Raw genomic sequence first — 23,171 nt, 5'->3', positions numbered from 1 at the left:
TCTCAAGTAGGTCTGTGTCTTTATTCCCGTTTTACCCCTAGGTTCTTCATGACATTTTTTTTTTTTAATTCCATATATATGTGTTAGCATACGGTATTTGTCTTTTTCTTTCTGACTTACTTCACTCTGTATGACAGACTCTAGGTCTATCCACCTCATTACAAATAGCTCAGTTTCGTTTCTTTTTATGGCTGAGTAATATTCCATTGTATATATGTGCCACATCTTCTTTACCCATTCATCCGATGATGGACACTTAGGTTGTTTCCAGCTCCGGGCTATTGTGAATAGAGCTGCAATGAACATTTTGGTACATGTCTCTTTTTGAATTATGGTTTTCTCAGGGTATATGCCTAGTAGTGGGATTGCTGGGTCATATGGTAGTTCTATTTTTAGTTTTTTAAGGAACCTCCATACTGTTCTCCATAGTGGCTGTACCAATTCACATTCCCACCAGCAGTGCAAGAGTGTTCCCTTTTCTCCACACCCTCTCCAGCATTTATTGTTTCTAGATTTCTTGATGATGGCCATTCTGACTGGTGTGAGATGATATCTCATTGTAGTTTTGATTTGCATTTCTCTAATGATTAATGATGTTGAGCATTCTTTCATGTGTTTGTTGGCAGTCTGTATATCTTCTTTGGAGAAATGCCTATTTAAGTCTTCTGCCCATTTTTGGATTGGGTTGTTTGTTTTTTTGCTATTGAGCTGCATGAGCTGTTTATAAATTTTGGAGATTAATCCTTTGTCAGTTGCTTCATTTGCAAATATTTTCTCCCATTCTGAGGGTTGTCTTTTGGTCTTGTTTATGGTTTCCTTTGCTGTGCAAAAGCTTTGAAGTTTCATTAGGTCCCATTTGTTTATCATTGTTTTTATTTCCATTTCTCTAGGAGGTGGGTCCAAAAGGATCTTGCTGTGATTTATGTCATAGAGTGTTGTACCTATGTTTTCCTCTAAGAGTTTGATAGTTTCTGGCCTTACATTTAGGTCTTTAATCCATTTTGAGCTTATTTTTGTGTATGGTGTTAGGGAATGATCTAATCTCATACTTTTACATGTCCCTGTCCAGTTTTCCCAGCACCACTTATTGAAGAGGCTGTCCTTTCTCCACTGTACATTCCTGCCTCCTTTATCAAAGATAAGTTGGCCATATGTGCGTGGGTTTATCTCTGGGCTTTCTATCCTGATCCACTGATCTATCTTTCTGTTTTTATGCCAGTACCACACTGTCTTAATTACTGTAGCTTTGTAGTATAGTCTGAAGTCAGGCAGCCTGATTCCTCCAGCTCCGTTTTTCGTTCTCAAGATTGCTTTGGCTATTTGGGGTCTTTTGTTTTTCCAAACAAATTTTGAAATTTTTTGTTCTAGTTCTGTGAAAAATGCCAGTGGTAGTTTGATAGGGATTGCATTGAATCTGTAGATTGCTTTGGGTAGTAGAGTCATTTTCACAATATTGATTCTTCCAATCCAGGAGCAGACCAAGCATTTTAATAAACTTTATTAAAGTAAAATGTTGTTTAGGTATGTATACGCCCACGTGACCCCCTCCCAGATCAAGATATTAAACATTTTCATTATCCCCGAAAGTCCCCTCAGGCTATTGCACAATCACTCTTCCTTTCAGAAGTTAACCACTATTTTATTTATTTTTTTATAAACAATGATCTTATTTTTTGAATTTTTTACTTTTTTATACAATTTTTAAAGGTTACTCTCCATTTACAGTTATTACCGTAATATTGGCTAAATAAATAAATATTGGCTAAATTCCCCATGTTGTACAGTAGTACCTCCTTGAGCCTGGCTTACACCCAATAGTTTGTACCTCCCACTCCCCCGCCCCTATATTTTAACTTCTGTCACCATAGATTAGGTTTTTCTCGTTCTTGAACTTCACCCAAATGGTATCATACAGCATGTGTGTTCTTTTTGCGTCTGGCTTCTTTATTCGGCCTGTGGCTTTGTGCGTATTTGTTGTTTGTTCTCTTTTGATTAATGAGTAATATTCCAAAGAAGATAATCCAATAGCCAGGAAGCATGGGAAAAGTCACTTAATATCATTGGTCATCAGGGAAATGCAAACGAAAAGCACACTGTGTTGCTAGAAGAAATAAAGCTTAAGAAGACTGGCTCCTCCAAGTGTTGGTGAGGATGTGGAAAAACTGGAACTGTCATACATTATGGTGCAAGTGTAAAATGAAACAATTTTTTTGGAAAAGTACTGGGCAGTTTCCAAGAAAATTAATCATCATCTACCCTCTGACCCAGCAATTCCACCCACAGATATATACCCAGAGAAATGAGTGCATATGTACACAAAAATACTGTAGAAAAATGTTCATGTCAGCTTTATTCATAATGGTCCAAAACTGGAAACAACACAGATAGCCATCAACTGGACAAACTGTGGTATATGCCAATGAATCGTTTTTGAGGGCCTACTGTGTGCAAAACACACTCTTGTCCTTGTCAGCTCTTCTTTCAGTGGGCATGACACCCTCTCCTCGGGGTTCCATTTCATTGTCAGGTTCCCCTGAAAGCAGGGAGGGAGCGTGGGACACTATGGATCTCCCAGTACCAGATACCTGCCCAGCTTTCCCCAGTGGATATCACATTCCAGATTCTGGGTCACACAGTGTAGTCAACAGCTGTCCAATTTCGTAAACATTTCCTGAGCATGATGCTAGACCCTGAGAGGCAGATACAAAGATAATTAAGAAATAGCCCTTGCGGAGGGGAGAGTGGTTGAAAGCTTGATTCTTGGAGCCAGAAAAACCCATGCTTGGATACCAGCTCTTGTTAACTGTGTGCTCTTGGGCAAGCCCTGATCTTCTCATCTGTGTAAGGCATCGAACAACGCAAATGATAATAATAATGCCACAAAAAGAGCATTCTGAGAGCTGCATGGGAAGTGCATACCACAATGTCTGGCACTTAGGAGGTTTTCAATCAATGTTATTTATTACTATTATTGTTATAATGTTCACAATCTAGTGAGGAGGAGAGACATCAACTAATTACAAACACAAAGCAGATGATCAGAGGCATTTGAATAGAGGTAAAATGAGCTTTGGGGATATGGAGAGAAAGAAGAGGCTAATATGAGCTAGAAAATTCTGGTAAGGTTTCTTATAGGATTTAAAGAGAGCTGGGTGTCAGCTTAGGAAACAAGAACTGCAGCTCTAATGGTAATGATGAAATAGTGCAGTGAGAGGCAACACGATGTAGTGAAAAGAGCATCAAGATCGAAACCCTCCAGCCTTAAGTTGGAATCTAGGCTCATCCATTGATTAGCCAGAGGATTTTGGACAATTCATTTAACCTCTCTAAGCTTCAATTTCCTCACTCTTAAGTGATGACAGTTCCTATTTCTAATGCTTGTTGAGGATTATTTATTTATTTATTTATTTATTTATTTATCAATCACATGCCTAAGACAATACCAGTTACTGCACGAATTTTAACAATCACATTAACTGAGTGAGAAATTAAGGACCCACACGCACTGCTCCTCTTGGGGTGAGGCTGGGGGTTCTTTTCAAAAAGGCAACATCACGACCACCCTGCCGGCATTTGCCTACTCTCATGATTCTTACAGTGGTTCTAAGACGCTTAGAGAGTCTAGCAGCCCTTTTAGCCAGGAAAATGCACACATACATGAAAATTTTTGCATAATCCAAGAAGTTCTGAGACTCCCCAAAAAGTAATCCATAGAGTTGCTGAGCTTCCAGAGCCCCTAGTGAAGAAATGAGCCCCTGAAAAAGGCGTAAGCCAAACCATCAAAGGAAAATGTCTTAGAACCTCACTCCTATGACCCACTATTTAACTGGGGCTCAGTACGGAGCAGGGCAGTGGACCGAAGTATGAGAGCAAACCTGGTCTAAAAAAAAAAAACGTTCTCCTGTGATTACATTTTTTCTCACGCAAATAGTTTACCAAACCTCAGCACCATTAATAACAAGCTAATCGGGGCTTCCCAGGTGGCGCAGTGGTTGAGAGTCCGCCTGCCGATGCAGGGGACACGGGTTCGTGCCCCGGTCCGGGAAGATCCCACATGCCGCGGAGTGGCTGGGCCCGTGAGCCGTGGCTGCTGAGCCTGCGCGTCCGGAGCCTGTGCTCCGCAACGGGAGAGGCCACAACAGTGAGAGGCCCACATACCGCAAAAAAAAAAAAAAAAAAAAAAAAAAAATAACAAGCTAATCTTGCGCTAAGCCTGCTGAGCCCCATGGCTGCAGCCTTCGGGCAGGTGGTCCCGTGCGCTTGTCAATAAGTCCACATAGAGTTGTCAAACCCCTACTTGCTATCCACACCTTTCCTTTCCCCAATCTGATACCTACCTCAGCACACTCAAATGCCACCCTCGTATGCCAAAGGGTCAAACATTTTTTTAATGTTTTTTCCAGATGCTTCGACACTGTGTAAATAGCCTAAATGTTCCATGATATTGCGAAATTCAGGTATAGGGGAAAATGATATATTATCACCTGAACTGTCTGTAGATACTCCTACGCCTTTTTTTTTTTTTTGGCTGCATTGGGTCTTCGTTGCTGCGCACGGGCTTTCTCTATTTGCGGCGAGCAGGGGCTACTCTTCGTTATGGTGCATGGGCTTCTCATTGCAGTGGCTTCTCTTGTTGCAGAGCACGGGCTCTAGGCGTGCAGGCTTCAGTAGTTGTGGCATGCAGGTTCAGTAGTTGTGGCTCACGGGCTCTAGAGCACGGGCTCAGTAGTTGTGGCTCATGGGCTCAGTAGTTGTGGCGCACGGGCTCAGTAGTTGTGGTGCATGGGCTTAGTTGCTCTGCGGTATGTGGGATCTTCCCGGACCAGGGCTCAAACCTATGTCCCCTGCCTTGGCAGGCAGATTCTTAACCACTGTGCCACCAGGGAAGCCCTGCTACGCCTTTTTGATCCTAAGTTTGATTCAGTCTTGAGGAGAAGGTTATGAATAAACCTGATTCCCAGTATTTTGCTTCCATCAGCACCATCGTCATCACCATCATCACCATCATCATCATCTTCACCATCATCATCATCATGCTTCTTGCCCATTTGTTTACCCCACCCTCCTATTCCAGTCTCTGTCCCAGGAGGTTGATTCCTCAGACCCCACCTCCCAGGCCTCCTTCCTGCTGGTTCCCTGATTGGTTTGGTCAACGGGAGGCATAGGCTGGAGATCAGAGCCTGGGGTATCTCTTCCCCACTCCCTCCCTGATTTGCCTGATTTGTAGCCACGGCTGTCTCCCTTCATCCACAGCTTCTGTCAAGTGGCCCCTGCTCCAAGAATCCTGCTCTCTCTGGGCTCCATCATCCGATTTCCTCTCCTTGCTCCTTCAGGACACGAGTGCTAAGTCTCCCATCGCTTCTAGTCTCTGGGTGCCTTGACATCCGTGTTTATTTTCCTAACCGTGACTGCTGAGTGATCCCTTCATGGGTGTCTCTGATGCCATCCGAGTTAGAGTCTGTGTCCTGCCAGGATCCTGATGACACGTCATCTCTACTGTCATCTTCTCCGTGTCTATTATTGATTGCTCCCTGTGTATCAGACACTGTGCTTTCCATGAGAAACATATTTCCATGAGGAAAGTATTATTTTATAAATGAGAAAGTAGACTTAGCCATTTTAAAGATCTTATCCCAGGTAACACAGCTAGTAAATGGCAGAGTCAGAATTCAAACTACTCCAGAGCCTCTTTTTAACCACTGCCAACAGTTCTGCAATACAGTCCATGTCAGAATCATCTGGCGTGTTTCTTACAAATCCAGATTCTCAGAAACCTACTCAGAGCTCTCCGCTGAGAAAACCAGCTGTTGGTTTTAACGTGGGCAGTGAAGCTGGCTTAGGGTCATGACCTGCTCTAAGGGAGCTAATTGCATAGGTTAACTGACAACCGATGGGATGGGCTGGCATTGAAACTCGGACCAGTATGGGCAACAGTAATTAGTGAGATCGATCAAACTCTCTCTCTCCCTCCCATATTTAAATGAAAAATGCTAAGGAAATTAGTCAGGAGGTAGAGGGAGGGCAGAAAAGAAAACCATAAAGAGAAGCAAGCAATGAGCAAATGGAGTGGCCATATGCTGGAGCAGTGACCAGTGATGCAGTAATGACAGCAGTGTCCCTGGAGCCAGGCGGAAGCCGGAACAATGACTATTCCTGGCTTCTCTTGAGATCTATCTCCTCTCACCCATCAACTCACCAGTGATCTAAGTAATCGCTGGTCATGTCTTCCCTGACCCAGACTCATTTGACTGAGCTGACATCCCCCAGCTTTTACAGAACAAGCTCTAAGCAAACACAAGTGAAATAGCCTTCCTACTGGTCTTCCTGAATTTCCTCTGTTCGTTTCTCTAAACCATTATTCACACTGAAGCCAGAGTGAGGTCTCCAGACTGTAAATCTAAGTTTATCAGCCTCCTTGCCTAAAACTCACGAATGGTTTCCTATTCTCTTGACATAAAGTGAAAATTCCCTACCGTGGCCTCCCAGGTCCTGTGCCGTCCAGTCACCGTGCCTCCTCTTCATCCTCACCTGGAGGCTCCCTCCCCCTCAGCCTCTCTGGTCCAGCTACCCTGGCCTTCTTTCAGTCCCTCCCAATCACCACACTCCCTCCTGCCACTGGGTTTACCACAGGCTGTTCCATCTGCCTACAATATGGATCCTTTGCCCTTTCACCTACTTCCTTCCTTCCTACTCGGCATCAAACATCACCTCCCCAGGGATGTCTCCCTCACCTCCCTGACTGACACCAACCTCATAGCATCCCCCTTGCACGGTATTGTCACAGGGGTGACTTCTTTTGTGATTACGTGATTAATATCAGTCTTGACCCCTAAGCTCCCTGGGATCAAAGTCCATGTCTGAGTTTTCTCACTGTTGTGTCCCCAGTACCTTGTACGGTGTCTGGCCCACAGCAGACACTCAAATATTTGTTGACTATGGCATGACTGGTTTAATGTCTGCCCACAAATAACTCTAGGGAAAGGCTCTTCTACAAGGGCCACTGTATAGTTGCCATGGAACGAATGACGATAGTAACAGTGGGCAAGTAACTGTCGCTTAGGAAGGGCCGACACACAGCAGGAGACCAGAGTATGTGTGGCTGTATGCACAGTACCCAGAACCAAGCACTCCACTTGGAAGGGGAGCCCAATCCTTCTGCAGCCGCAGAATCTACTTTAGCACCTAGGACGATGCCCAGAAGGTCAGTGGCGCTTGGCTCTCCTTCATCGAGTTTCATTTAAGCTTGCAGGTCTATTTCCGGGGTTCATGGCTACAACTTGGTAGCCAAAATGGTGCCAGTTTGGTGCCTGTTACCCACCTCAATCCCGCTTTCAACTGAGTTGGAAAATTAAAGAGAACAAATTTGCAGCTTTGATTGCAAACTGAAAAAGTGATACAATTAACACAAATGTCTTTGATTGCCTCTTGAAAAACATTTGTAAATCAAAATTGGTAATGCTTTTAAGGGTATGACATATCCTTTCAGATTATCCATGAGAGAGGGAAATGGTTCCGGATCATGCAAATGTGTGAATTTATGCCTAATAAATGAAAAATATTCTTACGTAATTCCCTTTAGGGGACCTGCTTTAGTTCAAAAAAGTTTTTGAACACTTGACAGGTGCCAGATATTCTGCTGGGCCAGGGGTAGGAGATATGGAGAATCTGCAGAACTCTTGCTGTCAAGGGCCTCACACTCTGATGGAGGAGATTGTGGCAAAAGCAAATAACACGAGCCATGTTGCAAGTGTACGTCGTGTAAAGTGTACGTAGGATAAAGTGCACATCCTTTGTCCTATGAAGGAGATAATAAGGGTGCAGAGTTTTTTGAAAATTAGGGGTAGCTCATGGAGAAGACCATAAAAGGTCCATGATATCATAGAGTCCAGCTTCCTAACTTTACAAGTAAGAAAAATGAGGTCCCCAAAGGTCACGATCTCTTGACGAGTTAGTGCCAAACCAGATCTCGAACCCAAAAGTTCCCTTTAAAGAGCTGTCAAAGATATGACCAAGTTCTACTGTTCTTACTGGCTTTCTCCAAACCACTCCAGCCACTGGGGGTTGAAGTATCAAGCAAATGTTGTTTGCTTTTTTTTTTTTTTTTTTGCGGTACGCGGGTCTCTCACTGTTGTGGCCTCTCCCATTGCGGAGCACAGGCTCCGGACGCACAGGCTCAGCGGCCATGGCTTACGGACCCAGCCACTCTGCGGCATGTGGGATCCTCCCAGACCGAGACACGAACCTGCATCCCCTGCATCGGCAGGCGGACTCTCAACCACTGCGCCACCAGGGAAGCCCTTGTTTACTTTTTATAAGGGAGCAGCAAGGTCCATCTCCCTGCCTCCCATCTGGTCCCTTTCCACTCTTCTTCCCATATATCAGGTGGAATAACTTCCCCAAATGCAAATCTGATCGTGCCACCCCTTTCCTTCCCACTACCCTTAGGCTAACAACCTGGGTCCATCCTAAGGCTCACTCCAAGTGCTCTGGTCCTGACCCTTGACTGCAGCCTCCTCTTCCACCACTATCTCCTTCCCTCTCCATGTTCCAGCCACACTGTTCTTCCTCTGGTTCTTCAATCTTGCCATGCTTTCTCCCGCTTTCAGGGCTCAGCACACACTGTTCCCTCTGCTTGGAACACTCTTCCTCCTTCTTCACCTAATGATTCATTTGGTTGAGATAAAATACCATTACCCTGACCTGTAGACTGGGTTAGTCCTTCCCTGCCCTCTGTATGCGCTCTGCCATTGCTCTGTATTGAATCACGGGTTGAACATCTGCCTTCTGCACTAGACTCTAAGCCCCAAGAGTGTGGGAACATCTCAGTCATTCACTGATGCGTCCCCATGCCCCAGCACAGTACGTAGATTCTTAGGTAGGCTAAGCTGCTGGAACAAATAACACTTCAAATCCTCAGCCTTTTACAGAACAAGAAGTTATTTTTTTCTTTTTCATGTGACAGTTCAGTCAGGGTTCCAGGTGGGTGGCAGTTCTACTCCATGCCACCATGTAGGGACACAGGCTGATGTGGTTTGTGGCTTCAAGATGCAGCTTCCAAAGTACTCCTGATAATTTCTGTGTTAATTGGCTGGAAACAGGAAAGGGCACGGAAGAGGCTGCATAGAAGGCGACCACTTCTCTTCTGCTCCTCTTCCATTGGAGGGCATTTGGCCATATGGTCACAAAAGGCTACACAAAAGGCTAGGATATGTGGGCCAGCCATTGCCAAGTATTGTACTTCTTTACCATGTGACAAGGGGAGAAAGGATTTTGAAAGACAGATGGCAGCTCCACCAGGACGTTCAGGGCAGATTTACTGAAAATAAATTAATTTTTAAATCATTATATTGCTCTACTTTAGATGCTGATATCAATATCCAAACTCCCAGAATCATTATGTTTCTATCATTTTGTTGGCAGCATTTCAATATCCAAACAACTGGCTTCAATAAAAGGTAAGGCCTGGTGTGACAGAGATGTATGTGTTTCTTCTCTACCATGAGAGCATGCCAAGAGTTAAAAATAATAGGACACCAAAGAATGCCAACGATGTAAGAGAACTTGTAGATGAATCATCAAGATTTATGATGTTCTTTTTATTCTTTTTTTTTTAAATAAGTTTATTTATTTTTGGTTGCATTGGGTCTTTGTTGCTGCGCGCGGGCTTTCTGTAGTTGTGGCGAGCGGGGGCTACTCTTCCTTGCGGTGTGCTGGCTTCTCATTGCGGTGGCTTCTCTTTGTTGTGGAGCATGGGCTCTAGGCATGCGGGCTTCAATAGTTGTGGCTTGCGAGCTGTAGAGCGCAGGATCACTACTTGTGGCACGCAGGCTTTGTTGCTCCATGGCACATGGGATATTCCCAGACCAGGGCTTGAACCTGTGTCCCTTGCATTGGCAGGCAGATTCTTAGCCACTGCGCCATCAGGGAAGTCCCTGATGTTCTTTTTAAACATTTGGAAATTGAGGTCCAGTGATAGGAATTAGCTCACCCAAATTTAAAGGCCCAGCTATAATAGGAGCATGGATCCCTGACTCCTAATTCAGTGTTCATCCCACCATGGCCAGTTGGCCCTCCATGGGCCGTATCCTCAGTGTGTCCAAGTCAGCATGTGACTTATAAACCTTCAGTGGTATTCAGGATGCAATCAGTCCCCAACTGCCTCTGTTGATTGAGCAAAACATAGTGTGGCAAACTCCCAAGGTGTAAACATTTGCCGTCAGCATTCCATTTTATAGGTAAAATATTTTTAGAGCCAACAGTACTGTCATGGAAATAACAATATAAGAAAAAATATACTCATGTACTGAGATCATTATCTTATTCCAAACATGTGGCTTCTTTATAGAGTAACAAGCACAGCTGGATTCTACTATATTGCTGTTATTTTTCCTCCTCCTAGATGGCTGGTCTATGTCTCCAGAGGAGATGCTTTATATTTCTATTTAAATAAATCTTCATCTTGGTGAGAATATTATTGTTACACTATCACAACACAAGAGACCTATGATTTCTGTTTCACAATTTCAGGCACTTTTGATAATGTCAATGACAAAATATCATGTCCATGACATGATAAATATCCATGACATTTCTCATATAACAGCCCCCTCTGAGAGGCTGAGAGGGGAGTGTAACTCTCTATCATCCACACTGCCCACCAATACACAGACACACAGACACACAGACACACACACACACACACACACACACACACACACACATCATTCCTGGCACCAGACTCCTTACAGTAGACAATTGGGCCACATTTATTCCCAGGCCTTAAGATAACACAGGATAAATATGGCTCATCTTGCCAGAATGTATTTTATTCAATGGTAATTTTAAGTGTTATTCACTGAAATCAAGCAGGGCTAGATCATGGAATAGAAGTCAGTACCAACCCACATTTTTAATTCTGGCTATTTGAACTTATGCCCTTGATCTCTTGGGGGAGGTGGATAGAAATGGGTGTTGAGTACGTATTTGCCTGTAGCATCCAAAGTAGTTTTATAGTGGAAAAGTTTGAAAAGTGCTAGAGTACTGGGGAAACTATCGATCTAGCAAGAAAACAGAAGAGATCTAATTTTTAGTTCTGCCATGTACGACTGATGCATACTGGGAAAAACCATGTTTCTCCTGTAGGTCTTCATTTCTTTGTTTGAAAAAATAACTAATATTAAGAAAAGTTCTAAAATGAGGTGATTCTGACACTTTGCTGTACTGAGGTTTGTGTTTCTACTACACTAAAGTGTTAGGAACTCACTAGATGAAATGTTTCACATTTTAGGTTCCACTTTCCAGGGCAGGTGAAGAGAAAGAGGCAGGGATTGTTCTCAAGTTCAAGTCAGCTCAGTTCAGCACACGTCTATGCTAAGGCCTACAACACGCCAGGGCCTGGGAATGAATACAATGATAAATAAGATGCAGTGACTGCCCTCAGGGAACATACAGTCTAGAGCTGCACTGTCCAATATGATAGCCACTAGCCACCTGTGGATATGGAACACTTAAAATGTGGTTAGTTTGAATCGAATTGTGCTGTAAGTGTAAAATATATGACAGATTTAAGAGACTTAGTAAGAAAAAGTGTAACATATCTGAATAATTTGTTCATGTTGATCAATGCTGAAATGATATTTTGATAAATTGGGTTAAATAATATATTTCTAAAATAATTTTATCTGCATCATTTTATTTTTTTAATGTGGCTACTTAGAAAAAATTTCATTATAATTCAGGCTCATATGACATTTCTTTTGGACAGCACTGATCTAGAAGGTAATTGAGACAGAATAACAGTGTTTCAGTCTGAAGGTTATGACAAGCTTATGTTTAGGGAAGTAGAGAAGCACAAAGGAGGGGCAGGTAGCCCTATCCCAGGGTTTGGGAAAGAATCCTGCAGGATACACTGCCTGAAGAGCAAGATCTAGAGGTAGCATGCATCACGGTGAGGAACCAGACTGACTGTGTGACCTTGAGCAAGCTACTTAACCTCTCTGTGCTTCAGTTTCCTCATCTATAAAGTGGAGGTGATACTGGAACCCACCTCGGAGGACTGATGTAAGAATTAAATGAATCAGGGCTTCCCTGGTGGTGCAGTGGTTGAGAGTCCGCCTGCTGATGCAAGGGACACGGGTTCGTGTCCCGGTCCAGGAGGATCGCACATTGCAGCGGAGCAGCTGGGCCCGTGAGCCATGGCCGCTGAGCCTGCGCGTCCGGAGCCTGTGCTCCGCAACGGGAGAGGCCACAACAGTGAGAGGCCCGCGTACCGCAAAAAAAAAAAAAGGAAAAAAGAATTAAATGAGTCAAATCATATACATCCCATAAAGAAGTGGCTGGCATACAGAGCGTGGGCTCCATAGTCATCCATCACAATGCAAGCTCCAGGAACCAAGGAGCTGTTCTCTTAATACTGCTCACTGCTCTCTCCCCAGAACTACGACAAGGCCCAGCAATAAGTACTCGCTGGGAGCACAGAGTGTGTAAGGAACTGCAGACAGTTTAGTGTTATTAAAGCATAAAAAGTGAGGTAGGAGCTAGCAGGAAATGTGGACATGAAGTGCCTGGATTAACACCCCCACCCCCATTCCAAAGGCAAGAGAGGCAATAAAAGACACCCAAAAAGAAACATCAATCCTTTGCATTTTTAATGGCACATCGCCCTTTACGATATGCTTTCACATATTCGCCCACAACTCTGTGAGGCAGACAGGGCAGGAGTTAGGAGACAACATGCTGAGTTTACTAAGGGAAGAACCCAACCATAAAAAGAGGAAACCAAAAAACGCCTCACAAAGTCTCATCAGTATTGGTAGGATAAGCGGAGCTCGTTTTTATCTTTTATTTTAAATTTTTTTCTAGTTCGGTTTTTACCACGAGCATATGTTATTTTATACTCAGGGAAAATGCATGCTGTGTTAAAGTGAATGGAGGAGAAGGAAGAGAAGTGGGCTAGTCCAGATGGAGTCCCCATTTAGAGAGCAGTCAGACCTGAACTTCATCAGAGGACTGGGAAACGTCTGGTTCCGCAGCCTCCATGGAGATGCTCTTAGAAGGAATTATTCCAAAGTGGCAGATCTTTCTATGGCCTTTGAAGGCAGGCAGACTTTCGAATCTTTCCTCTGCCACCCGGCAGCAATGTGACCTTAAGATTCTTAATCTCTCCATGTGTCAGTTTCCAATATGTAAAATAGAGACACAAATAGTACCTACCTTTCTGGGTTTATGAAGCATTAAATAAGCTTATGCTTGAAAGGCATCTGACACATAGTAAGCAAGAAAGGTGTCTATCATTACTTGCAAGCTCACTCACAGCTTGGAAGCTCACCCTTTCCTTTCCAGAAGGGCACAGCCAGGAGAGGAAGAGGTTACTGTCCCCCATGAGAAGTCTCAGACCCAGCAGAACAACCCATACTAAAGCCCTGTCTGGTTATTCTGGGTTATGAATAAATAAATCAACTGGTAAAAGTTACAGAAGGGATATTTACCTCCGAAGGAATTAAGGTGTTTCTTCTAAGCACTTTGCTTCTTAAAAACAAGACTATTTATAAACAGAGTTTATTCTTTAGCCACTTAAATGCCAAGTTACGGCCATGCAGCTCCTCCCCACCTCAACCCCACCTCCCAGGAATGGGAGACATGAGCTAAAAGAAATATGCCATCTCCTTGTTTTTGATGAGCAGGAAAATCTTGGGTAATTGAGGAAAAAAATCCCAATTTTACTTTTTATTTATTTATTTATTTTTTTTTTTTTTTTTTTTTTTTTTTTGCGGTACGTGGACCTCTCACTGTTGTGGCCTCTCCTGTTGCGGAGCACAGGCTCCGGACGCGCAGGCTCAGCGGCCATGGCTCATGGGCCCAGCCACTCCGCGGCATGTGGGATCTTCCCGGACCAGGGCACCAACCCGTGTCCCCTGCATCGGCAGGCGGACTCTCAACCACTGCGCCACCAGGGAAGCCCTATTTTTTAAATTTATTTATTTTATTTATTTATTTTTGGCTGTGTTGGGTCTTTGTTGCTGCACGCGGGCTTTCTCTATTTGCAGTGAGCAGGGGCTACTCTTCGTTGCGGTGTGCGGGCTTCTCATTGTGGTGGCTTCTCTTGTTGCGGAGCATGGGCTCTAGGCACGTGGGCTCAGTAGTTGTGGCGCATGGGCTTCAGTAGTTGTGGCACGCGGGCTCTAGAGCACAGGCTCAGTAGTTGTGGCGCACGGGCTCAGTTGCTCCGTAGCATGTGGGATCTTCCCAGACCAGGACTCAAACCCGTGTCCCCTGCACTGGCAGGCGGACTTCCAACCACTGCGCCATCAGGAAAGCCAAAAAATCCCAATTTTAAATGTGAGTTTCAGGATGTGGCAGAAGTGAAGGTAAGAGGTGTGTAAGGATAGGAGGGAAAAGAGCTAAAAATTGAACGCAAAGAAGCAGGGAACTTTCTGAGTCTGGGATAGTAGTCTAGATGGAGGGCCAGCCACTGGACTAGCAGACAGAAGCCACAGGTCAGGATGAGACTGAGGGTCAGAAACCAAAGAGGAAATCAAGGAGTAAGAAGCTAAGGGTACAGATTCTGCAGATACTGATTCGACAGATATTTGTGAAGCACCTCCTAGATCCTAGGAACTGTTCTAAGTGCTCAAGTTTCCACAGAAGAGGAGACAGGCAAAACATTCCTATCTTCTTTTTTTTTTTTTTTTTTGCTGTACGTGGGCCTCTCACTGTTGTGGCCTCTCCCATTGCGGAGCACAGGCTCCGGACGCGCAGGCTCAGCGGCCATGGCTCACTGGCCCAGCCGCTCTGCGGCATGTGGGATCTTCCCGGACCGGGGCACGAACCCGTGTCCCCTGCATCGACAGGCGGACTCTCAACCACTGCGCCACCAGGGAAGCCCCATTCCTATCTTCTTAAGGCTTATGTTTTCAACATGGATTCAAACTCAAGCTCTGCCACTTATTAATGTGTCCTCAGCAAGATCCTATCCCTTCTTCATCTATACAATGGTATAATCATGGAGAGACGTACTGTGTTCACGGGTTGGAAGAGTCAACATAGTAGATATCAGTTCTCCCCAAGCTGCTCTCTAAGTTTAATGAAATATAACAAAATTCAAGTTGTTTTTAAAACAAAAACAGACAAACTTATTCTAAACTTTATGTGGGAAGGGGACTAAAATAGTCAATACTGTAAACATCTCAAATGTCCTTTGGTGGTGAATGTGGTACATTCATATCATGGAATACTACTCAATGAAAAGGAAAATATCATCAATACATGCAACAACTTGGATAAAACGCAAGGGAGGGGCTTCCCTGGTGGCGAAATGGTTAAGAATCCACCTGCCAATGCAGGGGACATGGGTTCAAGCCCTGGTCCAGGAAGATCCCACATACCACGGAGCAACTAAGCCCGTGTGCCATAACTACTGAGCCAGCGTGCCCCAACTACTGAAGCCCACGTGCCTAGAGCCCGTGCTCCACAGCAAGAGAAGCCACGACAATGAGAAGCCCGTGCACTGCAACGAAGAGTAGCTCTGCTCTCTGCAATTAGAGAAAACCTGCTCACAGCAACGGAGACCCAACACAGTCAAAAATCAAATAAATAAATAAATAAATTTATTTTTTAAAAAACGCAACAGAATCACAACATTGTAAAGCAACTATACCCCAATAAAAAAATAAAAACAGAAGAAAAAAAAACTCAAGGGAATGATGCTGAGTTTAAAAAGCCATTCTCAGAGAACTTCTGTATGATTCCATTCACAGAACATTTGTTGTTTCGTAACATATGAAGATGGAGAACAGATTATTGATTGCCAGGGGTTAGGGATGGGGGAGGGGGCAGGTAGAAAGATTGGCTGTAACTACAAAGGGTTACTATGAGAGAATCGTGTGTTGGTGGTAGAGTTCTGTATATTGATTGTGGTGATAGTTACACAAAGGCACACATTTGGTAACATTGCCAAGAACCACACACACACACACACACACACACACACACACAGGATGAGTGCATATGTAACTGGTAAAATCTGAACAAACTGTGGATGGTATCAATGTCAGTTTCTTGCTTTGGATGTTGTACTGTAATTATGCAAGATGTTTCTTGGGGGAACAGGTGCGGGAGATTGTTTTTGCATATTTATTGGCAATTTCCTGTAAATTTATAATCATATCAAAATAAAAAGTTTTAAAACGCAATAAAAATTTAAATGGTATAATAATCCCTATGGTGGTTATGAGAAGTAAATATACAATTTATTAAAGTATCTGGCACACAATAGATGCACAGTAAATGGCAGCTCCAACTTCCTATCCCAGCCAGATTGCTGCTTACACACATGTCCTTGACTTGCTCTAGCTTGGAGCAAATAAGTGGGTACTCTTGAGTGAGGGGCAAAAAAGAGTTATCCATTTGTGGGACCAGGAAGTCTGAATGCCTCAAGCTTCGGCCTAATTGTGGGTGAAATGACACGGGGATGGAGAGGACACACATTTCCTCATGCAAGAGAGAGAGAGGCGAACACATTGATTAGAATGCTTTGGCAGATGTTTATATACACAATTTACCATTTAGTCGGAGTCCTGTTCAAAGATACAGTAAAAACTGAGAAGGTCCACAGTTGTTTTCCCTTCATCCATTCCTCTTAACTCTTGTCATTCCATCTAACTTTTTAAAAATTTTTTATTTTATATTGGGGTATAGTTGATTAACCATGTTGTGTATTGAACTTTAATTAAAAAAAAAAAACTAAATGCTTAAAATTTTTCAATGCCCTCTCTTTACATGTGATGGAAAATCCTGATTCCTTTCCACAACCTAGGAGCCCTGCATGGTCTAGCCCCTGCCAACCTTTCTAATGAAACACCCTTTCAGCTTCTAGACTCTAGCCACAACTGTCTCCTTTCAGCTCCTCCAATGTGCCAGGCTCCTGATCTGAGCCTTCACATATGCTGTTCCCTGAGCCTGGAACACTCAACACAACCCTAATCCCAGGCTGACCCACCCCACCCTTTACATGGCAGGTCCTTCCCACCGTATTGGTTTTAGATTAAATATTAATCTACTTATATAATAGATGCTTCCAAGACAACCTATCTCAGTACTTTTCCTCTGAGACCCAGTCTGTAATTTTCTATTTCTTCTGTTTCTATACCTTCTTTGCCTCATACAAGTTGCAAATATGCATAATATATGTGTATATGGAGAAATAAATAATTGTCAAATATGTATAAAACAAATATACGTATACACACATATCCTCTTGATTATTATTTATTACCCCACTAGATTGTAATATAGATGAGGGCAGAGGCCACATCTGGTTGTGTCACTTCTGTGTGCTGAACAGCTCAGAAAGTACCAGAAACACAGTGAGTGCTCGATACAAAAGTCACAAATATCTGACTGATCATCTTTCTTTGAATCCATGATTGTTGCACTTTACCTGGGCAGAAATGTGTTGGATTTTGTTTTCTCTTCTTCCTATTCATTCATTCAACAGCATTTACTGGCACCTACTACATCGCAGGCATTTGTGCTGGTCACTGGGAATATAGTGATAAAAAAAGCTATGATCTCTGGCCTCATGGAGCTTGTATTCTAGTTAGAGAGAAAGATGATTAAACATGCAATAACTGTAAAGCAGGAAAAGTTCTATAATGGGGGATATATTGGGGACTGAGAGAACAGAGAGGATAAGGATTTTCTTCACTGTCCTTCGTGCACTTCTCAGAGTTCACTGTGTGCTACCCACTGGAAGGGACTGAGCTAGTACCATCCTTTCAAGGAATTTAAATCAGAGAAACCAGCTAGATCACTGTGATTGAGGCCATGATTCAAAGAGATCCCTTGTCTATCATGATATCATTCTCCTTTATCACACGGGCATGTGGTGATGCTCTATCTGACACAGCATATAAACTCCACAAGAGCAGGACTTTGTCTTATTCAATGAGGTATCCTTAATGCCAGGGACTGAGCCAAGCACACGGTAGATGCTCTATAAATATTTGTTGAATAACTGAATGAAATTACACATCGGGAGATCAAGGCTTAGAGAGGTCAGATGTTTTCCCAAGGTCACAGGGGATGAGGGTGATAAATCTCATCCTAATTCTACTAATTCTAATTGCTACTGTGGAACTTTTGTTCTCCATGGTTTAAAGATCAAGGATCAGACACCCCCAAGTCCCACTCCCAGATAGGTGGCAAAGAGCCCAAGGCCAGGATCACATTGACACAAACCTTCCAGCCCTGTTCCCTAAGTTCCCCTGGAAGGTAGAGCCTCATGTCTGGGGAAGGGTCATTTCTAACCTAGGCTACACAGTTGTACATTTCTTCTTTCACAGCTCTACACGAGGGTTCAGATCTGGAAAAAGCCATCACCACTGCCGCTATGATTTTCAGAAACTTTTCTGACCCTGATGGTAAATTTGGGAAAGCTACTGCCAAAAATCTACTGCAAACCCAATTTAGGAATTTCACAGAGGTAAGAGAACTAATAGGTACCAAGAAACAGGGGGCCACACCATAACGGCTGGCCCAAAGAGTCAACAACTCCAGCTCAAAGGCACCATTATGTTGCTTCATTCCACAACTGTTTATTGGACACCTACCCTATGCCAGGAAATGAGCTGTGCACTGGGGTTAATGCAGTGAACAAACTAACAATCCGGCAGAGTAGAGCGATGTGCTGAAAAAGTAATTAAAAATAGTCAGAGGACTGTGAAAGAGTAGAACATGCAGTGAGAGAATAAAACAGAGGGACCATCTTGGGCTTGGTGGTCAAAAAAGAGCTCCTGGGAAATTAAGGTATAGCTAAGATCTGAAGAACGAGATCAAGAGTGAGCAGGGACCGGGGGCGGGGTGCGTGCGGGATGAGAATGATGGCATTCCCGGCAGAGGATTTGGCATAAAGCATGTCAAAGACCTATGAGGGCCAGTAAGTGTTGGTGAGAAGAGGGAGGGAAGTAGGAAGCAGTGGAAGAGGAGGCCGGGGAGGTGAAGAGAAGCCACTTCCTACAGAGGCATAGCGTGAGGGCAGGAGGAAGCCAGGGAAGTTTCTAAATCCAGGTCGAAGAAATTACACCAGCTGCAGTAGGAGATGAGACTATGGTTGGGATGGGGAGTGAAACGAAGAAAAGGGGAACTGTGGGGAAGGAATCCAAACAAAAGATGTTGGTTTGGACTAAGGTGGCAAATATGGGAGGCATCTGGAAGGTGAAATGAGCGGGATCTGATCACCATGAAGGCTGAAGAGCAAGGGCGACAAATAATGATACCTCAGTTCTGACTGTGGGAAGAAGTGGGTGGTGGTCCCATTTCCAGAGAAGGGGAAGGCTGGAGAATAAGCAGATTTGAGGTGGGGTGGGAGGTGGGGGCAGGTGATGAGTTCTGTTAGCACGTGTCAAGTTTAAGATGTCCTTGAAACTGTCAGGTGGAGAAACTCGGACAGCAACAGGATATGTGAGCAGGGAGATCAGGATAGAGATCTATAACAGTGAGAGTGAGCAATATGAAAATGGTTACTGAACAGAAGGAAGGGACCTAAATCATCTAGAGCCATCTTTCTCAAACTTCAGCCACCTGAATACCATCTTCAATATTTTTCCCATATCTGCCTAAAGCCTGTATTATAATGTAATTAGAACTTGTTAAGAGAACACTCTACTTAAATAAAATTATTTTATAAGGAGCCTTTATCACCATTTTAAATGTAAATTCAGTGGGTAAAAGTGAAAGGTAGTAAAAAAAATATAGATGACTGTTCATTCTTATTTAATATTTATTCTTGCATCACCTAAAATTGTGTTACATTCTACCAGCAGTACATGTTCAAACTTTGGAAAATAGTAGCCTAGGGAAAATGCATAAGAAAAAAGGAGGGCCTCACACAGAACTTAAACCACCAACATTTAATGGTAGATTGAGCAAGAAAAAACTTAAAAGTAAACAATCTCTCAGGTTCTATGTGTATTCTGAGACGTTTAAAAAAGAAGTATTATAGTTCCTTTAAGATATAAATATATATGGTTTTAGCATACCACAGTTATATAAGGTGCCACCCACTGGGGGAAGCTGGGTCAAGGGTACAACTTCCCGTGAATCTATGATTGTTTCAAGAGTGTGTGTGAAATCGGCTTTTTTTTTTTAAATTCCACAAGTAAGTGATTTTTTTTATAGCCTGTTTCATAGAAACAGTGAATAGATTGGTGGTTGCCAGGAGCTAGGGGGAGGGGAAAGTGGCATGGTATAGGTCAGAGGGTGCAAATTTCCAACTTTAAGAAGAATAAGTTCTGAGGCTCTAATGCACAGCATGGTGACTATAGTTAGTAATACGGTACTGCATGCTTGAAGGTCACTGAGGTAGATCTTGAGCATTCGCCCCACACACACGCACACACACACACAAGTTACCTCTGTGAGGTGATGGATGTGTTAATTATCTTGATCTTGGTAATCCTTCCACAACGCATGTGTATTAAACCATCACACTGTACACTTTAAATATATACAATTATATTTGTCAATTATTCCATAATGAAGTTAAAAAGGAGTGTGTGCAGCAAGATCTTTTTTGACCCACCTCCTGGAGAAATGGAAATAAAAACAAAAATAAGCAAATAGGACCTAATGAAACTTAAAAGCTTTTGCACAGCAAAGGAAACCATAAACAAGACGAAAAGACAACCCTCAGAATGGGAGAAAATATTTGCCTATGAAGCAACTGGCAAAGGATTAATCTCCAAAATTTACAAGCAGCTCCTGCAGCTCAATATCAAAAAAACAAACAACCCAACCCCAAAATGGGCAGAAGACCTAAATAGACATTTCTCCAAAGAAGACATACAGATTGCCACCAAACACATGAAAGGATGCTCAACATCACTAATCATCAGAGAAATGCAAATCAAAACTACAATGAGGTATCACCTCACACCACTCAGAATGGCCATCATCAAAAAATCTAGAAACAATAAATGCTGGAGAGGGTGTGGAGAAAAGGGAACCCTCTTGCACTGTTGGTGGGAATGTAAATTGATACAGCCACTATGGAGAAGAGTATGGTGGTTCCTTAAAAAACTAAAAATAGAACTGCCATATGACCCAGCAATCCCTCTACTGGGCATATACCCTGAGAAAACGATTAATTCAAAAAGAGTCATGTACCACAATGTTCATTGCAGCACTATTTACAATAGCCAGGACATGAAAGTAACATAAGTGTCCACTGACAGATGAATGGATAAAGAAGATGTGGCACATATATACAATGGAATATTACTCAGCCATAAAAAGAAATGAAATTGAGTTATTTGTAGTGAGGTGGATGAACCTAGAGACTGTCATACAGAGTGAAGTAAGTCAGAAAGAGAAAAATAAATACCGTACGCTAACACATATATATGGAATCTAAAAAAAAAATGGTTCTGAAGAACATAGGGGCAGGACAGGAATAAAGACGCAGACATAGAGAATGGGCTTGAGGACATGGAGTGGGGAAGGGTAAGCTGCAACGAAGTGAGAGAGTGGCATGGACTTATATACACTACCAAATGTAAAATAGATAGCTAGTGGGAAGCAGTCGCATAGCACAGGGAGATCAGCTTGGTGCTTTGTGACCACCTAGAGGGATGGGATAGGGAGGGTGGGAGGGAGACGCAATACGGAGGAGATATGGGGATATATGTATATGTATAGCTGATTCACTTTGTTATAAAGCAGAAACTAACACACCATTGTAAAGCAATTATACTCCAGCCATCTCTGACCTTTGAGCAAACAGAGTGCTTTACCTAGTAAAGGGCTTCTCTCTATGTCTTATCTCCAGCTCTTCCTGGAGGGAGACAGACACAGGTCCTTTCACCCTCACTGGTAGGTGTGACCTCTTGAGGAACAGCCTAGAGAAACATGAAAGGTCTAAGCCTGTAAGAGGAATGTATCATCACTCCTAAAGTGCCTTAGTCATTGCCGTGATGGTTTTTTTTGCAGCCAGCACATGGATGAGTGTTTGGGGTTAAACTAAATGCAGTGAATCAAATGACCTTAACATTTTTGATGCACTTGGGAAGATATTTCACGAGCTGTGGCTGGAACTGAAAATCCCCTCCATTTAGGTGTTTTCACATGTTTTCCTTCACTCTGTTGCTGAGGACCATGAACTTGGGTTTGATTCATGATCAGACTTAGGGCTGAACAATCTTCCAAAGCACATATTTTCTTTTAGCATATTTTATTCCATATTTCTGGATAATCTTATGCTCAGTGGAGCACATAGTGGATACCTCCAATAACAAAGGGGTTGTACTCTGAAACCATAACAGTATCTGTATCTGGAGAGGAGTTGGGTAGCAGTTGAGTGTGGGCTCCAGAATCAGGTAGCCAATGCGCTGAATCCTGGTTCCACACTCACAGCTGCCTAGCTTGGGGCAAATCACTTCGTTCTCACTGAGTCTCTGGCATTGCCTCTGTAGGGTGGGAAAATAATAGTTCATATTCAATAAGGTCACTGTGAGCACTCAGTGAGATAACCCCTGAAAAGATTTAATACAGTGCTCAACTAGTAGCACTGGTAGCAACTTGACATGTTGTTAATAACATGTTTACTATTGCGTATTATCTGTAAAACCGAGGTGGCATGATGAATTCGGTTTTTTTGCTTTTTCTTCTTTATTCTTACAGGGACAAGAAACCAAACCAAGATACAAAGACCTCCTTTCTGAACTCGACGAACATACAGAAAGTAAGCTGGATTTTGAGGATTTCATGATCTTACTGTTAAGTATCACTGTAATGTCAGATTTGCTACAAGATATATGGAGTGTAAAAATTATGCAATAGGACTTCCCTGGTGGCGCAGTGGTTGAGAGTCCGCCTGCCGATGCAGGGGACACGGGTTCATGCCCCGGTCCGGGAAAATCCCACATGACGCAGAGCAGCTGGGCCCGTGAGCCATGGCTGCTGAGCCTGCGTGTCCGGAGTCTGTGCTCTGCAACGGGAGAGGCCACAACAGTGAGAGGCCCGCGTAATGCAAAAAAAAAAAAAAAAAAAAAAAATGCAATAAATAGCTTTAAATATATATTTAGACAAATTAATGGCAAAAGACAGTATTAAATTATTGAAATTTTTTTCATTTTATTTTTAATTAATTGAAAGTACTGATCATGAACCTGGGGTTG

The 23,171-nt window shown here is 43.1% G+C and overlaps 1 protein-coding gene across 1 annotated transcript; it reads left to right on the top strand.

The window, feature by feature from the left end:
• Positions 1 to 7,091: 7,091 nt before the first annotated feature.
• On the top strand, positions 7,092 to 22,833 carry SNTN (sentan, cilia apical structure protein; the record flags this gene model as incomplete). Its single annotated transcript, XM_079712581.1, has 4 exons — positions 7,092 to 7,201; positions 9,421 to 9,455; positions 18,342 to 18,481; positions 22,675 to 22,833. The coding sequence occupies 4 exons, from the start codon at positions 7,092 to 7,094 to the stop codon at positions 22,831 to 22,833; spliced, it is 444 nt and encodes a 147-aa protein (XP_079568707.1).
• Between the last annotated feature and the right edge of the window lie 338 nt (positions 22,834 to 23,171).

Source organism: Hyperoodon ampullatus, assembly GCF_949752795.1.
Source record: "Hyperoodon ampullatus genome assembly, chromosome: 10".
Classification (NCBI taxonomy): Eukaryota; Metazoa; Chordata; class Mammalia; order Artiodactyla; family Ziphiidae; genus Hyperoodon; species Hyperoodon ampullatus.
Note: the sequence above shows the minus strand (reverse complement) of the source record. Positions and strands in the feature narration are given on the sequence as shown.